This window comes from Pelophylax lessonae, assembly GCF_965119305.1.
Source record: "Pelophylax lessonae genome assembly, chromosome: 12".
In the NCBI taxonomy this organism is placed as follows: Eukaryota; Metazoa; Chordata; class Amphibia; order Anura; family Ranidae; genus Pelophylax; species Pelophylax lessonae.
In genome coordinates this window covers 19646218-19664985 of record NC_138779.1, presented here as the reverse complement: position 1 = coordinate 19664985, position 18768 = coordinate 19646218, and the positions used below count along the sequence as shown (strand labels likewise).

The window sequence follows — 18768 nt, the reverse complement described above, 5'->3', positions numbered from 1 at the left end:
CTAAAACAGTTCCACCTCGATTGTGGTTCCAAGAGGTAGTACCATATCCCACAATCCTTTGCATGCAGTCACTACTAGCCACTGATTGGTCAGAGAATCGTTGTTATCCCACCCACTTAACTTTAGTACTACTTTAGTGGAAAAGCAAACCATACCGAACCGTACCAAACCGTTCCAACACCGTACCATGCGGTACCAGCAGTGGAAAAGCAAATCGGGCCAAGCAGGGCCGAGTAGAGCCGAGCCGGTGCTTGCAGTGGAAAAGTGCCATTAGGGAAATTAACTCCAAATCAATCTGGCCAGACTGGATGAAAAAGGCAGTGTTAAGGGGTCTGGGCTGATACCTTAAGATACGGCCTAGTGGTCGTTTCCAAAGTTTCTAGTGGTAGTCGGTTAAAGGAGCGCCGAAAATCAGCAATAAGAATCCCACTTAGATCAAAAGTTTGTTGTTTTATTGGTAGCAGAAAATGTTAAAGCCAACGCATTTCGGGGGGAAGGGGGGGAGTCTCTGTCCCCCCAAAACATGTTGACTTTAACGTGTTCTGCTACCAATAAAACGAAGATCTTTTGATCCAAGTGGGATTCTTATTGCTGATTTTGGGCGCTTCTTTAACCGACTACACAAAGCACCTTTTATAGCATTTGACTTCCATATAAATTCTGTAGACCTCAAAATCTATTAATATATTCAATACCATTACCATTATTGTAAGACAAGTAGCGCTGACATGTCTTTGGTTACAAAAGCACCAGGAGTGAATGTATGACATCATTTGTGACTATGGTGGCCTGGTGGTACCATTCCATGTTACTATATGTGGTCCTTTTTTTATTGTACCCATAAAAAAAATGTTAAAATACTCTTGAGAACTTGGACACTGTACCTGTAACTGTTATTAGTGTGCCTTGAGCAACATTTACTACTAGGTGAACAAAGCTTAAGGCATTATTGAACCCTTCAGAAAACGTTCATCAAGTGTTATTTTGTAGACTGACAAATAGTAATGTGAATGTTGAACTCAATGTCACAAGAAGCATTGCCACACTCTCCGTCATCACATAATAAATACATTCCTTACATTTATAAAAGATATGGGATCCACTGTAGATAATATGTTTTCTGAAAATGCCCAAAACCCAACAGATAAGGGGTATTAGAGAGGACAGGTTGATTTCTGGACCAATAACACCTCTTTTGTTATTCAGCTCTCCATGTTGTAGATGGCAACCAGAAACCAGGGAATTGTAAAGATGAACTTTAAGCAAACAGATAGATACACAGATTGAATACATATAAAGTATGTGAACTGACTTACCTGTCTTGTAATTGACATGGTCCTGCAGGAAAGCATAGCCAGGAAGCTAATGCATTAATTACCTGGTTCAGCCATGTAGTTTCCTATCTCTCCACCTCCAGGCTCCCCAATGGACCACCATAACCTCCATCCAACAAATAGGACTTGATCCAGGGATCTATAAATCCCAACCTGAAAGTAGTAATCAGATCTTCCAGGCCGTTGGTTGTGCAAAATCACAAGTCCTTTAGCAGATAAAACAGTCAACCTAAAATTATCTCAACTGCGTATTTAGCTGTTTGCCCAGAGCTCTGCTTTTGGGACCCTTAGAAGATTCCATGCCTCTAACTTTAGTTTTGGGTAATCACAAGAGTGAGCTCATTCTTTAATCCATGGGCTACCCCTTGCCACTGCTTTATTTAGCAAGCAGTCAAGTAATTTGCCACTTGTAATTAATATTACTGGAATACAAAATAGAAGGGGTCACCAAGAGTTTTAACAGAACATCAGGGATTGACTCGATGTGTGTTTATTGAGAGGCCAGTGGTTTACTTTGTCTGATCTTTCCATTGCATATTTATTATGTTTAAATACACCTTTTATGCAGGCCGAATTATTTGTGATTTTGTCATTTTTTCGTTTTTGTTAATTGTTTCAGGTATTCACTGACCCCAGCAACCTCCAGCGGCATATCCGTTCCCAGCACGTCGGAGCCAGGGCGCACGCCTGTCCTGACTGCGGCAAAACCTTTGCCACCTCGTCAGGTCTCAAGCAGCACAAGCACATTCATAGCACTGTCAAACCTTTCATATGTAAGTCATCTTGCTCGAAACTAGATCCCTTCACTGCTTTCCTGAGAAAACCCATAAAACCACAAGGCAAATTACAAGAGAAGCCTGTGCAACCACCCAAGTAGAGAACCACAGCAAGTCCATATTCAGGTCCCAGGCTGAACAGGGAAATACGTTTGCTGTATGTTAGAAAGGATTTTTGGTTATTGTCTGATTGGCCCTTTGCTCCATTTACTACATTGAGTGGAAGTAACCAACCAAGGCCAAAAACGGACAGTCTAGTATTGGTTAAAGGGTCAGTCCATGCAAAAGGGATATTTCAGTGTTTGGTAGATGCTGGAGAGTTAAATCAGCTAGAAGTTTCTTCTCTCTCCTGAGGACTCAATTGTTGAGATCTCTAGGCTGAGTTCCTGGGTCTGCATACCTGCTGCACCCATTATAAGAAGCTCCCACTCTCCCTACTGAATTGTTTATTTATTTTATACTATGACCAATGTAATAGGAAGAGCTGAATCACACAATGGTGTGCAGCAACACCCAATACTTCCCAGTGGACAAGAACAGAGACAGGAATTACGGTAGAGAGATCTAGCTGTAGACCAGTGTTTCTCAACTTTTCTTCAGTTTAGGCATCCTTTAAATTCTGCACCTCATTCTAAAATGTAAAAAAACTAGACTAATAGTTTTACGAAACACAGCAACTTCCACACATGTAGGACACCCAACATCCTTCACTCAGCTAATGTGACCCTAGTGCTGATGGAGAGGGGCAGGGGAGGGGCAAACAAGGATGCTTTGGAGGTGCTTAACACCCTCCTCATCAAATGATGACATAATTGGTTGTTAGGAGACTGGCGGCTAGAAGGTTTTAATGGTGCACAATTCAAAGCTATGGCTTTGTGTTACTAACCACCTGCTGGCTTGTATACAATTTTTAGGCAATTTTTTGGGGGCATTTTGCCAAGGCACCCCTGAAGAAACATGAAGGCATCCCCGGGTGCCTTGGCACCCTGGTTGAAAAAGGTTGCCCTAGACATAAAAGAAGTCGGAGGCTGACCCGGTCCACCAGGCATAGCATAGAACCGAAATATCCATTTGGCTCGGCTGATCCTTTAAAGTCCAAATGAAGGCTCGCAACAGGGGATTTCAATGCAGCAGACATGATGGGTTGATTTACTTAAATAAAAAACCTGTTCACTTTACAAGGGAAGTTGCACTTTGCAAGGAAATTTGCCCCACAGCTTGTAGAAACCATATTCTGATACCTGACCGCTGCCCAGCATAGAATCATCAATTTGTTTTTTACCAATTTCAGGGATGCAATAAGGTATTTTCATTTAGCTCTATAACAGCTGACCCATTAGCTAGCTCCAGAACTGTGCGGACTAAAGCCAACTACTCTCCTGTCCGCGATCACATTTGCTTAATGGTTTCCCAACATATCTCCTATCCCTTACCACTTTTCATTTTTTTTTTTTTTCACTTTGCCAATTTCAGGGATGTGGTAAGGTATTTTCTTTTAGATCTACCACAGCTGACCGGTTGGCTAGCACTAGAACTAGAACAAGAACTGACCGGTTGGCTAGCATTAGAACTGTGAGGACTAAAGCCAACTACTCTCCTGTCTTTGGTCACATTTGTCTGAATATTTCACATTTCTCCTATATTAGATCCCACATTTCATTTTTTTTTTTTCACTTTGCCAATTTCAAGGATGCGATAAGGTATTTTCTTTTAGCTCTACCACAGCTGACCGGTCAGCTAGCACCAGAAATTGCAAGTGAGCCAGGTGTGAGCAATGAAGCCCATTTAACTGCTTCCTTTTCACCCCAGTGTTCCCTTCTAACCACTGAGAACCCTATGACATTTCCTTCCCTGTAAAAATAAACAGAGAATAATGTAGTCATCATTTTCTACGAGCAAAGTCATCTTTGGGACACGGTACATTGGCAGCTTAGAACTTCATAGCGTGTTAATCCACCATTTCTAACTGCAGATCCTGGGCAGTGGACCAAGGCTCTTCATGCATTTTAGACATAGTGCGGTGTCTTAGCTAATAAATTACCCAGCATGGGTCTTCATGTAATGTCCAACTTCGCACATTTGGGATGTCTGCGTGTCAAAGAACTAGATTTTATATTTTAGCACAGTTTAAACAAGTGTGGAGGCCACAAGAGAAAGAAAAACCTGAATAAAAGACTATAATTTTACTAATGGCTTTCCTAATGGTTTTAATGGCTTGTGCAATGAAAGACAATGTTTCAGTTTGAGATTAATAATTTACTTGTCAGTTTACAATGAACACCAATTTTGTGGAAAAAAAAAAAAAGAAATGATATATTAATATCTTAATTTAATTCCACTTAGGAATAACATGATATGTGATTGCTGTTTGTGTAAAAAGCATAAAAGTTAAACCTCTATTTCAATTGGAAATGAACTTCACACACAAGATGACAAAAGGTTGCCATTCATCTATGATCTAGCCATTAAATATATTTTTTTATTTAAAGCAGAAGCAGAGTAATTTATACCAGAAAGTCCTAAAATCCTTGATATAATTGATATAGGTAAATTATAGAAGGAAAAAGAGAATGTGTAGGACTTTAAAGGTTGCCACCAATAATCCCATAAAGGAAGAAAGAGTACTCAATGTAATAGAAAATAGAAAATTCATAATGACAACATGATAAAAAATGGTAAAACCATATCATAGGAAATTGTGTAGAAAAAAAAAATTATATTATATATATATATATATATATATATATATATATATATATATATATATATATATATATATATATACATATATATATATATATATATATATATATATATATATATATATATATATATATATATATATATATAAATATAGTTGTGCAGAAGAACCTGTTACATGCACAATCTACACAATGTCTTATGAAATGGTTTTACATTTTTTTTATCATGTTGTCATAATACGTTTTCTATTTTATATTACATTGAGTACTCTTTCTTCCTTTATGGGATTATTGGTGGCAACCTTTAAAGTCCTACACATTCTTTTTCTTTTTTTTTTTTTGTGAATAATTTTTGGATGTGGTGCCACACATGACTGAGTCAGGTCTCTATATTTACTATATAATAATAGGTAAATTATAGCTATTTCCAAAATAATCGTCTAGGCCAGTGGTCTCCAAAACTGTTTCCCATGGGCCAGATCCGGCCCTTTTCTTGCCTTTATCTGACCCTTGGATACTGAAACTAGGCACCATTCATTACACTGACACCAACAGTGGGGTATAATTCCTCCCACTTATACCAACAATGGGGCACTTTTCCTTCTCTTGACACTAAAAATGGGCACTATTCCTTTCACTGACAACAAAAATGGGCACTATTCCTTCCACTGACACCAAAGACAGGGCACTATTTCTCCCACTGACACCAAAAATGGGCACTATTCCTTCCACTGACACCAATGATGGGGCACTATTCCTCCTACTGACACCAATGATTGGGTACTATTCCTCCCACTGATACCAACAATTGGGCACTATTCCTCCCACTGATACCAACAATTGGGCACTATTCCTCCCACTAATACCAACAATGGGGCACTATTCCTTCTATTGGTACTAAAAATGGGCACTATTCCTTCGACTGACACCAAAAATGGGCATTATTCCTTCCACTGACACCAAAGACAGGGCACTATTCCTTCCACTAATACCAACAATGGGGCACTATTCCTCCCACTGACACCAACAATTGGGCTCTATTCCTCCCACTGATACCAACAATTGGGCACTATTCCTCCCACTAATACCAACAATGGGGCACTATTCCTTCTATTGGTACTAAAAATGGGCACTATTCCTTCTACTGACACCAAAAATGGGCACTGTTCCTTCCACTGACACCAAAGACAGGGCACTATTCCTTCCACTAATACCAACAATGGGGCACTATTCCTCCCACTGACACCAACAATTGGGCTCTATTCCTCCCACTGATAACAACAATTGGGCACTATTCCTCCCACTGATACCAACAATCGGGCACTATTCCTCCCACTGATACTAACAATTGGGCACTATTCCTCCCACTGATACTAAAAATTGGGCACTATTCCTCCCACTGATACTAACAATTGGGCACTATTCCTCCCACTGATACTAACAATTGAGCACTATTCCTCCCACTGATACCAACAATTGGGCTCTATTCCTCCCACTGATACCAACAATTGGGCTCTATTCCTCCCACTGACACCAAAGACAGTGCATTTTCCCTCCCACCAACACCAGTGATGGGGCTTTATTCCTCCTCTTATTGACCACAGGAAGTTTGTAATTTTTAATTACTCCCACTGACCAGCCTAGCCTGAGGTAGCCTCAGGTATTGTTTACTTCCACTAACATTAGAGCATTTTCTACACCCAATGGCCACGATCCAGCCCCTGTAAAGTCTGAAGGGCAGGACACTTGCCCTTTGTTTAGAAAGTTTTTAGACCCATCTCCTGTTTGCAAAATCGACTTTGCACTCTGGTAACAGAGATACTTGCGACATATGGTGCACCTTCGACACCCTTTGTTTTGTAAATACCTTTGTATCTTTGTACTCTTTGTTGAATTTTTTAATTCTCTTTTAATGAATGATTTGAACAAGAGAAAGTTTGTAGACCCCTGATCTAGGATGTATGATAAGATCCCAAAATTACCATATTGATTCCAGTCAATGTCCATCACCTAATATCCAATATACACATCCTTTAATGCATTTGTGAAAGACACTTTTAGATTCTTTACATCAAGATCTCAACTCAAAATGGTTTCTCAATAAGTAAAAACACCTTATCAGTGGGATATTGATGTCAAGAAGCAGTTTCTGTTGAGAGGTACCCCATTTTTCACATAAACAGACACTTGGGGGGATTTTTCATCCCAGGATTAGGCAAAGTGTAATGAGTTCCCCTCTTAGATAAATGTTCTGTTTCAATGACAATGGTAGCCAGGACACATACGTAGTGGATGAGTCTACAAAGTGGAAATACAGAATACAAGGTTCTAATCCAATATGTTTTTTTCTTTAAAGGCTTTATACACTTTAATTCCCTATGCATTGAATTTCTGTCTAAGTAAATGGCCTCTTTGAAGGACCAATGTAAACATCTATATGAACTTTTTCTGCATATTTATGTTTATTTGATCATTTTTTTGTCTTGGTTTCTGTTGGTGTTCCAGGTGAGGTCTGCCACAAATCGTACACACAGTTCTCCAACCTGTGTCGCCATAAACGAATGCATGCTGACTGCCGTACGCAGATTAAATGCAAGGACTGTGGACAGATGTTTAGCACTACCTCCTCCCTGAACAAGCACCGGCGCTTTTGTGAAGGCAAAAACCATTACAACCCCAGTGGATTATTTGCCCCTGGTCTGCCCCTAACACCAAGTTCTTTGATGGACAAGTCCAAACCGTCTCCGAACATGAATCATTCTAGCCTTGCTTTCAATGACTACTTTCCTTCTAGGGCACATCCAGGTGGTTTGCCGTTTTCACCCGCTCCTCCTCCTTTTCCAGCATTGCCCCCTGGATTCCCAGGAATTTTTCCTCCATCGCTGTACCCCCGACCACCTTTACTACCTCCTTCTCCGCTACTCAAAAGCCCTTTAAACCATGCTCGGGAAGCCAAGCTTCCTAGCCCAATGGGAAATCCTCAGCTTGCCCTTATGTCCTCGCTAAACAGCAGCAATAGCAACCAGCAGCTTTCATTGGAGGAAAAGTTTGGGAACAGTATGGAAACATACATGGAAAAACATAAATCCAGGAGCAGTGACTTGTCAGATGGAAGTGACTTTGAAGATGTCAACACCACCTCGGGGACAGATTTAGATACCACCACTGGTACTGGTTCTGATTTAGATAGTGATGTTGACAGTGAAAGAGACAAAAACAAGGACAAAAACAAATCTGTAGAAAGCAAGCAAGACATTGTCAGTAGTTCTGTTTCCAGTAGTTCTAATAATGTTGCTGAAAGGTCATTTTTCTATTCTCAACATTCCTTTTTTCCTCCACCAGAAGAGCAGCTGCTTCCATCAATGGGGGCAGCCAATGACTCTATCAAAGCTATTGCCTCCATAGCAGAAAAATACTTTGGACCTGGATTTATGGGCATGCAAGAAAAGAAAATGGGTTCACTCCCCTATCATTCCATGTTTCCCTTTCAGTTTCTACCCAATTTCCCCCACTCTTTATATCCAACCTTCTCAGAACGGACATTAAATCACAACTTGGTTATGAAGGCCGAACCAAAGTCTCCTAGGGACCTTCAGAAAGTTGTCAGCACAAGCTCCGAGTCACCATTTGATCTCACCACCAAACCAAAAGAGATTAAGTCAGCCTTAATGCCGCCTAAAGTTTCGGTGCCCCAGGCTTCGGGAGAGGAGCAACCCTTGGACCTCAGTATTGGTAGCAGAAGTAGAGCCAGTCAAAATGGGGCTAGGGAATCTAGGAAAAACCATATCTATGGTGAAAGGAAAGGGGTGTCCAATGACATGCTTTCAAAAATTCCTCCGCCTCCTCTTCCGCAACAGCCACCTCTTCACTACGCAAAACCTTCTCCATTCTTCATGGACCCCATTTACAGGTAATAACATACCTTGACCTAATCAAGAAACAGTGGCGTCCTAATTTTTTAAGGCCTGGATGCAGTTCTGGTTGCTACAACCCTTTATTCCTGTGCCATTAGCTTCTTTAAATATGGATACTCTAATTTTCTTGTTTCAATGCAACTGTAAGGTATGTCAGACAGCTTTGACCGTTGAGATGTATTTTGCTGTACGATAGTAAAGAGGAAAAACATCTATTGTAGCAACAAATTACATATAGCCAGGTTTTTTTCCCAGCAGGGACGCACTGAATATTTCTTAAGGTAAGGGGTGCTGAGGTGTGCTGAGGGTCTATTGATGCTGGCTGCTGGAGGATATATTGTTGCTTGAGTGGATCTATTGTTGCTAGGGGGTCACTTGTTACTGGGAGGGATCTACTGTTGAGGGGGGTCTATTAATGCTGGCTGTTGCTGGTTGGGGTCTATTGTTCCTGGGGTGAATCTTTTGTTGTTAGGGGGGATTTTGTTGCAGGGGGGATTATTTTCTGCTGGGTTGTCTATTGTTGCTCGAGGGATCTATTGTTGCTTGGGGTGCTATCGTTGCTGGCTGCAGGGGATCTATTTTACTGCTTTTTATATTATCCCTAAATTATCCTTAACAAAACTACAAAATTATGCTTGGTTTTGTTTTCTCTAAAATGGGTGGTATTGGGAGGTTGGTAGGGGGTGGAACCAAGGGACGGTGCTCAGAGTTGGGGAAGTCTTGGAAGAGGGGAGTACATGCACCTATTCCAAGACCTCCCCAACTCTGAGCACCGTCCCTTGAAGAATTAGCTTTGAGATTGTGTTGAGGGAGGGTTTGAAGATTGGAATATGTGCATTAAATGGATGTAATGCTCATTGCTTAGAAGTGATATTCTTTAATGTTTAATCTCTCTATGATCATCGATATCCTTTATTATGAAATAACCGTCAGAACAATTGATGTGTATTTGGAGATAACCTATAAAACAAGCTTAGCAGGATTTTCTGATCTGGGGGATGTAAGTGAAGTAATGAGCAGTACATTTCCATACTCCAATGTAGAGATGTCCAGGTGCAAAGTAAAAGTCCCACCACATTTCTCCTTTAGCAAACCATTCTGCAGATGCTTGGAATTAGGTTGTGACCCCATAGTTGTCTATAAGTATATTCCCAGCAAACGCGTGGTTACAGAGAGCCACACAAATGGCTCAATTTTTGTGATCCTGGGTTTCTCCTTTAATTTTAACCTTTGCTTTGCCCAATTAGGGAAAAGCAGCAGGCACACTTTAATGTGTGATTCCCCAGCAGCACTTACCTGACTTTCTTTCACTCCCCTGCAGCTCCAGTCAGCTACTAGAAGTGAAAGGAAAGTCCTGTGTAAGTTGCTGAAGTTATATCTTACAAAGCTTTGAGGTCCAGTGGCAGCTGGTGAATGAAAATCTGGGGGGGCAAAACCAACACCACCCCCTCGGCGGGACGGCCGGCTGGCAATCAAATCTACCACCCCCTCCCGGGATGGATGGCTGCTTCTTCCTCGAGCGGCTGTGAGTCTCCTCCGGCCGTACTTCTCCTCCCTCTTCCTGGCCAATGGCCAGTAAAATCGCTTCTCTTTTCAGCCAATCAGGAAAGGGTTCTCACGACCCGCTTCCTGATTGGCTGGGAGGAAAATCAGTGTGATAATAGCGAATATTCATTAGCTATTGTCATACAACTGGGTGGGCTCAGGGTGCAGTGCTCTGCGCCCCGAGTCCACCTTTTTTTGAAGCCTATCACGTGCTTCAAAAAAAGAAAATCCCCTATTGGAATCCATGTGTCCGGCGCCCTGCATGCAGATTAGGGGGACGGGCGCATGGATGGGAGGGCAGCGCCCCTCTGCCCCCTAATGGACAGGCCGCCAGTGTTGAGCTCCCCTGTGACAGAGGAGGAACTAGGGAGGAGAACAAAGGGTAAGTATATGTTGAGGAGGGGTGGTGTATTAAATCAAACCTGTTTCTTTGCCTTGAATGGACAAAACACAGGTTTGCTTTCAGCTACCCTAACAATTTTAGTATATCAAAAATCTTTTTAAAAAGATAGATAGATAGATAGATAGATAGATAGATAGATAGATAGATAGATAGATAGATAGATAGATAGATAGATAGATAGATAGATAGATAGATAGATAGATAGATAGATAGATAGATAGATAGATAGATAGATAGATAGATAGATAGATAGATAGATAGATAGATAGATAGATAGATAGATAGATAGATAGATAGATAGATAGATAGATAGATAGATAGATTTACTGGTCTTTAAAATTGTTACCAAATTGCAGAAATGTGTAGTTACTTTTAAGTTGATGGCCTGATGTTTAAAACCAATTTGATCTCATCGCAGTCTTTCTTTCACCCACTACGTATATAGATGTGTAACTTACCGTATATCATATAAGTAGCCCCAGTGTTGAGCGATGTTGGAACAGAAGGGGGCTCTCCCAAAACTGTGGTCACAATGTTGGTAGCCCACATTGGCCTATAACTGGGGTCTCCAAACTTTCTAACCACAGGACCAGTTTACTGTCCTTCAGACTTAAGGGTGTGGGACTGTGGCCAGCAGGAGTGGTATCATTGGGAGTAAACATCACCACGTTTTTTATTAGGGGAAGGAACAGTGGCCCATTAGTTATCATTGGGAGAAATGGTGCCCAATTGTTGTTATCATTGGGAGAAATGGTGCACCATTGTTGTTATCATTGGGAGAAATGGTGCACCATTGTTGTTATCATTGGAAGAAATGGTGCACCATTGTTGTTATCATTCATTGGGAGAAATGGTGCCCCATTGTTGTTATCATTGGGAGAAATGGTGCCCCATTGTTGTTATCATTGGGAGAAATGGTTCCCCCATTGTTGTTATCATTGGGAGAAATGGTTCCCCCATTGTTGTTATCATTGGGAGAAATGGTGCCCCATTGTTGTTATCATTGGGAGAAATGGTTCCCCCGTTGTTGTTGTTGTTGTTGTTATCATTGGGAGAAATGGTGCCCCATTGTTGTTATCATTGGGAGAAATGGTGCCCCATTGTTGTTATCATTGGGAGAAATGGTGCCCCATTGTTGTTATCATTGGGAGAAATGATGCCCTATTGTTGTTATCATTGGGAGAAATGGTGCCCCATTAGTGTTATCATTGGGCAAAATGGCGCCCCATTGTTGTTATCATTGGGAAAAACGGTGCCCCATTGTTGTTATCATTGGGAGAAATGGTTGCCCCATTGTTGTTATCATTGGGAGAAATGGTTGCCCCATTGCTGTTATCATTGGAAGAAATGGTGCCCCATTATTGTTATTATTGGAAGAAATGGTGCCCCATTGTTGTTATCATTGGGAGAAATTATGCCCCATTGTTGTTATCATTGGGAGAAATGGTTCCCCATTGTTGTTATCATTGGAAGAAATGGTGCCCCATTGTTGTTATCATTGGGAGAAATTATGCCCCATTGTTGTTATCATTGGGAGAAATGGTGCCCCATTGTTGTTATCATTGGAAGAAATGGTGCCCCATTGTTGTTATCATTAGGCGAAATGGTGCCCCATTGTTGTTATCATTCGGAGAAATGGTGCCCTATTGTTGTTATCATTAGGCGAAATGGTGCCCCATTGTTGTTATCATTCGGAGAAATGGTGCCCTATTGTTGTTATCATTAGGCGAAATGGTGCCCCATTGTTGTTATCATTCGGAGAAATGGTGCCCCATTGTTGTTATCGTTTGGAGAAACGGTGCCCCATTGTTGATGTCAGTTGGCAGAATAGTGTCTTGTATCAGTGGGAGGAATAGTGTCTCAAGGGCTAGATAAAGGCAAGCAAAGGACCACATCCAGCCCCCGGGCTGCAGTTTGGAGACCACTGGTTTATAATGCCTTTGTATGCTGTAGCGTTAACAGCTCTCTTTACTGGAAGCACCTAAACGTAATAATTTGGTGAGATTTCCACAGTTTTAGCCATATAGTATATCAGGTGTATATGGACACTGTTAAATTCGAATACAACACCATATAAATGCTGCAAACCACTGGGCAAACTCAGGAGTGCATTTTTGGACTAACTCCACCAGTGACCATTATTGTTTTTCTGTCTGTACACTCTCTACCTGCTATATATAGCCTGGTGCTGTGCTGAAGGGAAAACTGAGCTTCGTATGGAGGGAAGTCCTAGTTATTTCTCTGTCTTGGACGGGCTGAGGCTCCAGAGAGAAGACACAGGATGCTAACTCATAAAATTACAGGAAATGTCCTCATCCGAATGACATAGATCATGTATCAATTAGGCTGACCTTCCATTCATCACACCAGTCAGCCTGCTTCGAAATGATGAGACCCTGCATTAATCATCCTGAAGAGTATCCATTTTTTTACTTGGTAAAATATAAAGTTTTCAAGAAAAATTTCCAGCAAGAAAAGAATGATTGGATCTGCATTCATTTACCAATGAAACAACGTGGTGTTTAAGCTGAATGTTCGGAGTCTCTGAATTAAAGTGGATGTAAACCCAAAATCTATTTTTTTCAGCATGTGTAGCATCATGAGTCACTATTTACCATTTTATTAACCACTTCTGGACCGGAAGGATTTGCCCCCTTAATGACCAGGCCCTATTTTGCGATTCGGCACTGCGTTACTTTAACGGACAATTGCGCGGTCGTGCGACGCTGTACCTAAATACAATTGATGTCCTTTTTTTCCCACAAATCGAGCTTTCTTTTGGTGGTATTTGATCAATTTTTATTTTTTGTGCTATAAACAAAAAAAAGAGTGACAATTCTGAAAACAAAAAAAAAAAAAAATATTTTTTACATTCTGCTATATGAAATTCCCCCCAAAAAATTAAAAATCAAAAATTTTTAACATTTTAGGCCAATTTGTTTTCTGCTACATATTTTTGGTAAAAAAAAAATCGCAATAAGCGGATTTTGATTGGTTTGCGCAAAAGTCATCGCAAAATCAAACTACGGGAAAGATTTATGTCATTTTTGTTATTTTTTTTTTCACTAGTAATATCGGCAATCAGCAATTTTTAACGGGACTACGACATTGTGGCGGACAGATCGGGCCCCTAACTGACATTTTTGACACTTTTGGGGGGGGATCAGTGACATTACTACAGTAATCAGTGCTAAAAATATGCACTGTTACTGTAATAATGACACTGGCAGAGAAGGGGTTAACCCAGGAGCGATCCAAGGGTTAAGTGTATGCCTAGGGAGTGTTTTCTAATTGTGGCTTGTGGAATTAACACAGAGACCTGAGATCCTAAATAGGAGGAACACAGGAGCTCTGTATTGATTCCTGAGAGAACAACGGTCTGCTGTGTTTACAACGGCAGACCGCTGTTCTCTCTTCTCGGGCAGCGATCGCGGGTCCCCGGTGGCAATCATGGCTGCCGGCCCCGTGGATCCGCTTCCCAACTGGCGAGTGGTACAGGTACAGGTACGGCAATTCGCGGGAACCTACTGACCTGACGCCGGCCCGATGGATCAGCTTCCCAACTGGCGACTGGTACAAGTACAGGTACGGCAATTCACTGGAACCTGCTGACCTGCCGCCAGCCCCGTGGATCGGCTTCCTAACTGGCGAGTGGTACAGGTACGGCGATTCATGGTAACCTGCTGACCTGCCGCCATATAACTGCGGCGGCTGGTCGGCAAGCGGTTAAAGGGTATGTCCATCAAAAATAATTTTTCCAAATGTTTAATAGAGTGGGGAAGGATTGGAAGTCCTTTCAGGTTTTTAGTGCTATCTGGGGATCCATCATAGAGATTTACCCTTACGTCCTGTCCTGCTGACAATGGCTTCACCAGACCAGGATATGGAACGGAAACCCCAGATAGTAGTAAAAATCTGACCAGAAATCTAATCTTTCCCTATCTTTTTCTCTATTCAAAACTCTAACAAGAAAGAAAGTTTTGGCTGAACATACATTTTAATTCTGTAACTGCTAGCGGCCTGTTTGTCCTACTCCGTTTGCTTGTATTGACTCAGAACATGTAAGCAAATGAGGAGTTTCAGCATCAACCCAGCCTGCTACATGCCTCTCCCAAGCCAGTGATTCCAAGTATTTAATCTAGAGACAGCCAGTTCAGTGAGCATTTTCAGAAAGAGGTCAGAAATTGAAGCCTACATACTGTATGTCCATCAGCCTGATTCTCTCTTTCGTGTTATAATCTAATCAAGATCAGGGGCGGCCTGTCCATTGGGGGAGCAGGGGCGCCGCCCCCCCCCCATCCATGTGTCCGGCCCCCTAATGTACATGCACATGCAGGGCTCCAGACACATGGATTCCAAAGGGGTTTGTTTTTGTTTTTTGAAGCACGTGATTAGAGCCAGAGGCTCTAATAGGCTTGAAAAAAGGGTGGGCTCGGGGCACAGAGCACTGCGCCCTTAGTCCATCCAGTTGTGTTACAATAGCGAATGAATAATAAAACAATAAAATATTTCTAAAACCCAAACACTACTTTTCGGTATTGGATTGTGATTGAGCCGTGATTGGGTTTTAGAAATATTTTATTGTTTTGTACAAATAAAGAGTCCACTTTCCATAAAATATATAAGCCACATGTTTGGACTTCTGCATTGCATTGTGGAATACAGCTAGGGTTGGGGGGAGATCTCCACTTTGTAGTTGAAGATTACATGTATGGTACATTCTTGTTTAGATATTGGATCGTGATTGAGTAATATTTTATTGTTTTGTACAAATAAATAGTCTACTTCCTATAAAATATATCAGCCACATGTTTGGGCTTCTGCATTGCATTGTGGAATACAGCTTGGGTTGCAGGGGGGGGGGGGTGGAGGTCTCCAGTTTGGAGTTGAAGAATACCTGCATGGTACATTCTTGTTTGGGTGATTGGGTATTTGATTGTGATTGGGTTCTAGAAATATTCTAGAAATATTCAGTCTGCCTGTCTGTCTTTCTTCACCCTAGATCCCCAAGCAATAAGGGAACCTCGTACTACTGCCTTGTGACCTCCCCATTTATTGTTTTGTACAAATAAAGATAGACTTATATGTCTTCAAACACAGTTGTAGTAGATTGCCTTTAAAGTCCCACCATGGGAAGTTCTTCTATATTGTTGGTAGTACTTTAAGGAATGTTGGCAATTTCAGGTTACACCTCATTACCTAGATTGATGTTATATTATGGCACTTTTCCACTGCAAGTACCGGCTCGGCTCTACTCGGCCCTGCTTGGCCCGGTTTGCTTTTCCACTGCTGGTACCGCATGGTACGGTGTTGGAACGGTTCAGTACGGTACGGTATGGTTTGCTTTTCCACTAAAGTAGTACTAAAGTTAAGTGGGTGGGATAACAATGGGGTGGGTGGGATTCTCTGACCAATCAGTGGCTAGTAGTGACTGCATGCAAAGGATTGTGGGATATGGTACCGGGTATGGTACCTGTTGGAACCACAATCGAGTAGGTACTGTTTTTGAGAGCCGTACCGTTCGGTTCCATGCAGTGGAATAGCGCCGCCGTATCGTACCGTACCTGAACCGTTCCTACACCATACCATGCAGTACCAGCAGTGGAAAAGCACAAAAGCGAGCCGAACCATTCGGTTCCATGCAGTGGAAAAGCGCCATTAGTAACATTAATTTCCAAGGAATTATGGACTAGCTGTGTTTTGATGAGTTGATTTCTTGATTTCAAGTCAGGAGTACAGTCCAAATAATTGTGGTACTGGGCCAAATCATTATTGGACCAAGTAGTTACTCAAATCAGGGTAGGGTATAGGAGAATGAAGCTTAAAAAATATATCTAAAGCCAAAACTTTTTTTTTTTTTTTTTTTAAGTTTCGGATAGGGTGTATAGAGGTTCTGGCAGGTTATAATTGCTGGAGAGATTCACCATTTTTATTTGACCTGTTGACCATTTGGACAGAGAATAATGGTAACCAGAAACATTATATCTGTCACTGCAACAGGGATATAGGAGAAATCTTCAAGTGGGGGCACCAGTTCTGGTGACAACTACGGGAAAGGGAGGTTCCTCTCACTCTGCAGATACATCCTCTCAGTTAATGTACAGTATATCCAAGACATTAAAAAACTAGAGATCAAAATGTTGAGAAATATTAAACTGCAAGGGCAGAGTCCACTTACCATAAAATATAAAAAAACAAATATCTGGGCATTGCATTGTGGTATACTGCTGGGGTTGGGGGGGGAGGACAAATCAGATCTCCAGTTTGGAGTTGAAGAATACATGCGTGGTACATTCTTGTTTGGGGATCTTTACAACTACAGGTATGTTTGGACACATCAGATGACTGCACTTAGGGGGTTGAATTTGTGTTACAGTTTTAATTCCAGGTTCATATCAAACCATTGTTGGTATTTTCTTGATGTTCTCATCTTCCTTGAGGTACGTAACCCTCTGTGTTGTTGTCCAGCAGGGTGGAAAAGCGGAAGGTGACAGACCCTGTGGGGACGATAAAGGACAAGTACTTACGGCCATCCCCTCTCCTCTTTCACCCTCAGGTAAACAGATCTGGAATTTGGTTACAACGTGTGACTTGACCATAGACCAACTGACCATTAAACATGAACAAAAATATAGGCACTTGGCCTAGTGTTATTGAGGGGGAAAAATCAGAAACTGGATTTGCCAATCTGCAGAGATAATGACACTCAATGCTTAGGCTTTTGGTCATATGTTCAGCATTCTTGGCTGTCTGGCAACTTGAAGTGACTTTTTTTACATTGTAATGTCTAAACAATCTGCATCAACTACAACCATTCCATCAACATACCATATCTTCAAGGGTAGTCTGAAAAGTTTATGGCCCGACATGGAAGTGACCACAAACTTTATCACTGCACCAAGCCATTCTTCCAGATGTTCAATGCTGAAAATAGCACATGCACGCTATACGTTTTTCATGCGCTATTTGCAAACAGTTGGCACCCCCACCATAGCCAAGTTAAAAATTGAGAGAGTGGAAGATGAAGGCTTAAAGTGTTCCATAACTTTGCCCACTGATGGAACACTCCAAGCCGTTTTCTTCTACTTTTTCCATTTTCAACTTGACTGCCGGGGTGCCAACTGAGCAGAGAGCGAAAACTGTGTAGTGCCCATGCACCATTTTTAAAGCTGAACATCTGGAAGAGTGGCTTGGTGTAGTAATAAAGTTTTAAGCCTGTGTGGTCACTCATTCCGTGTCGGGCTGTGAACTGTTCAGACTACCCTCGTATGGTCCTTGTATACAACAATCTAGCACTAGCTGTTCCTAAAGGTCTACAATTCAATGGATGTTCCGGCAAGGGTCTTGAACCGCCAACAACAATTCTTATATGGACATGAGACCCTCATTTTGTTCTTTATATTTTTGTATCCTAATTATTTATAATCTCTGGTTTTCCTACTGGATTGTATTTGTAAATATCAGCAGATAAGTGCCCGTTAACATACAGGCGACGCTACTTCCAGGGGCGACCTCCGAGGTTGCGGTGCGAGCAGCGCGCCGCGACCTCGGAGCGGCCGCCACGGACTTCATAACATTGAAGTCTATGGCGGTCGCCTCCGGGTCGCCCCAAAGAAGCTCCGGACCCTTTTTCTAAGTCGGAGCGACTTGTGTCGCTCCTATTAGAACGGGTCCGCAGCTTCCCTATGGAAGGCGACCTACGGCGACCTGTGAGGCGACCAGGTCGCCTCACAGGTCGCCCTAGTGTGAACCGGGACTTATAGTAGACCCATTGTTATCTATTGATTACCTGCATTGTTTCAGCCAATCACTATTTTTCCCTGAGGATAAGACCATTGCTTGCTCCTCCCTTGCCCACTTCTGTGTTTATGAACACGCATGTTGGGTAGGTGCAGCGTTGTGCGGTGGCAGTAATCACATGGAGGCCTGATGTTCAATAATAGATGTAGTAAAGAACTTGCAAACAGTACAACAACCCGGTGGGAAAGCTCAATTGACTGGGAACTTACAGTCAATGCAGTAAAGAGCAGCAATAGAAGGCCAGAACTGAAGACAGCACCTGCCAAGGGGGTGGACTACAACCCGTCTGGTCCA

General features: G+C 41.9%; 1 protein-coding gene across 6 annotated transcripts in view; it reads left to right on the top strand.

Moving 5' to 3' along the window:
- PRDM16 (PR/SET domain 16) overlaps nucleotides 1–18768 on the top strand; it is a 909210-nt gene that overhangs the window by 848479 nt on the left and 41963 nt on the right. For 4 of the 6 annotated variants that reach the window (XM_082273289.1, XM_082273287.1, XM_082273291.1 and 1 more), the window contains 3 exons: nucleotides 1954–2107; nucleotides 7318–8722; nucleotides 17143–17230. In XM_082273289.1, coding sequence (XP_082129415.1) covers nucleotides 1954–2107; nucleotides 7318–8722; nucleotides 17143–17230 — 1647 coding nt within the window. The remainder of the gene's footprint in view (nucleotides 1–1953; nucleotides 2108–7317; nucleotides 8723–17142; nucleotides 17231–18768) is intronic. The other 2 variants (XM_082273292.1, XM_082273288.1) reach the window with 1 other exon arrangement.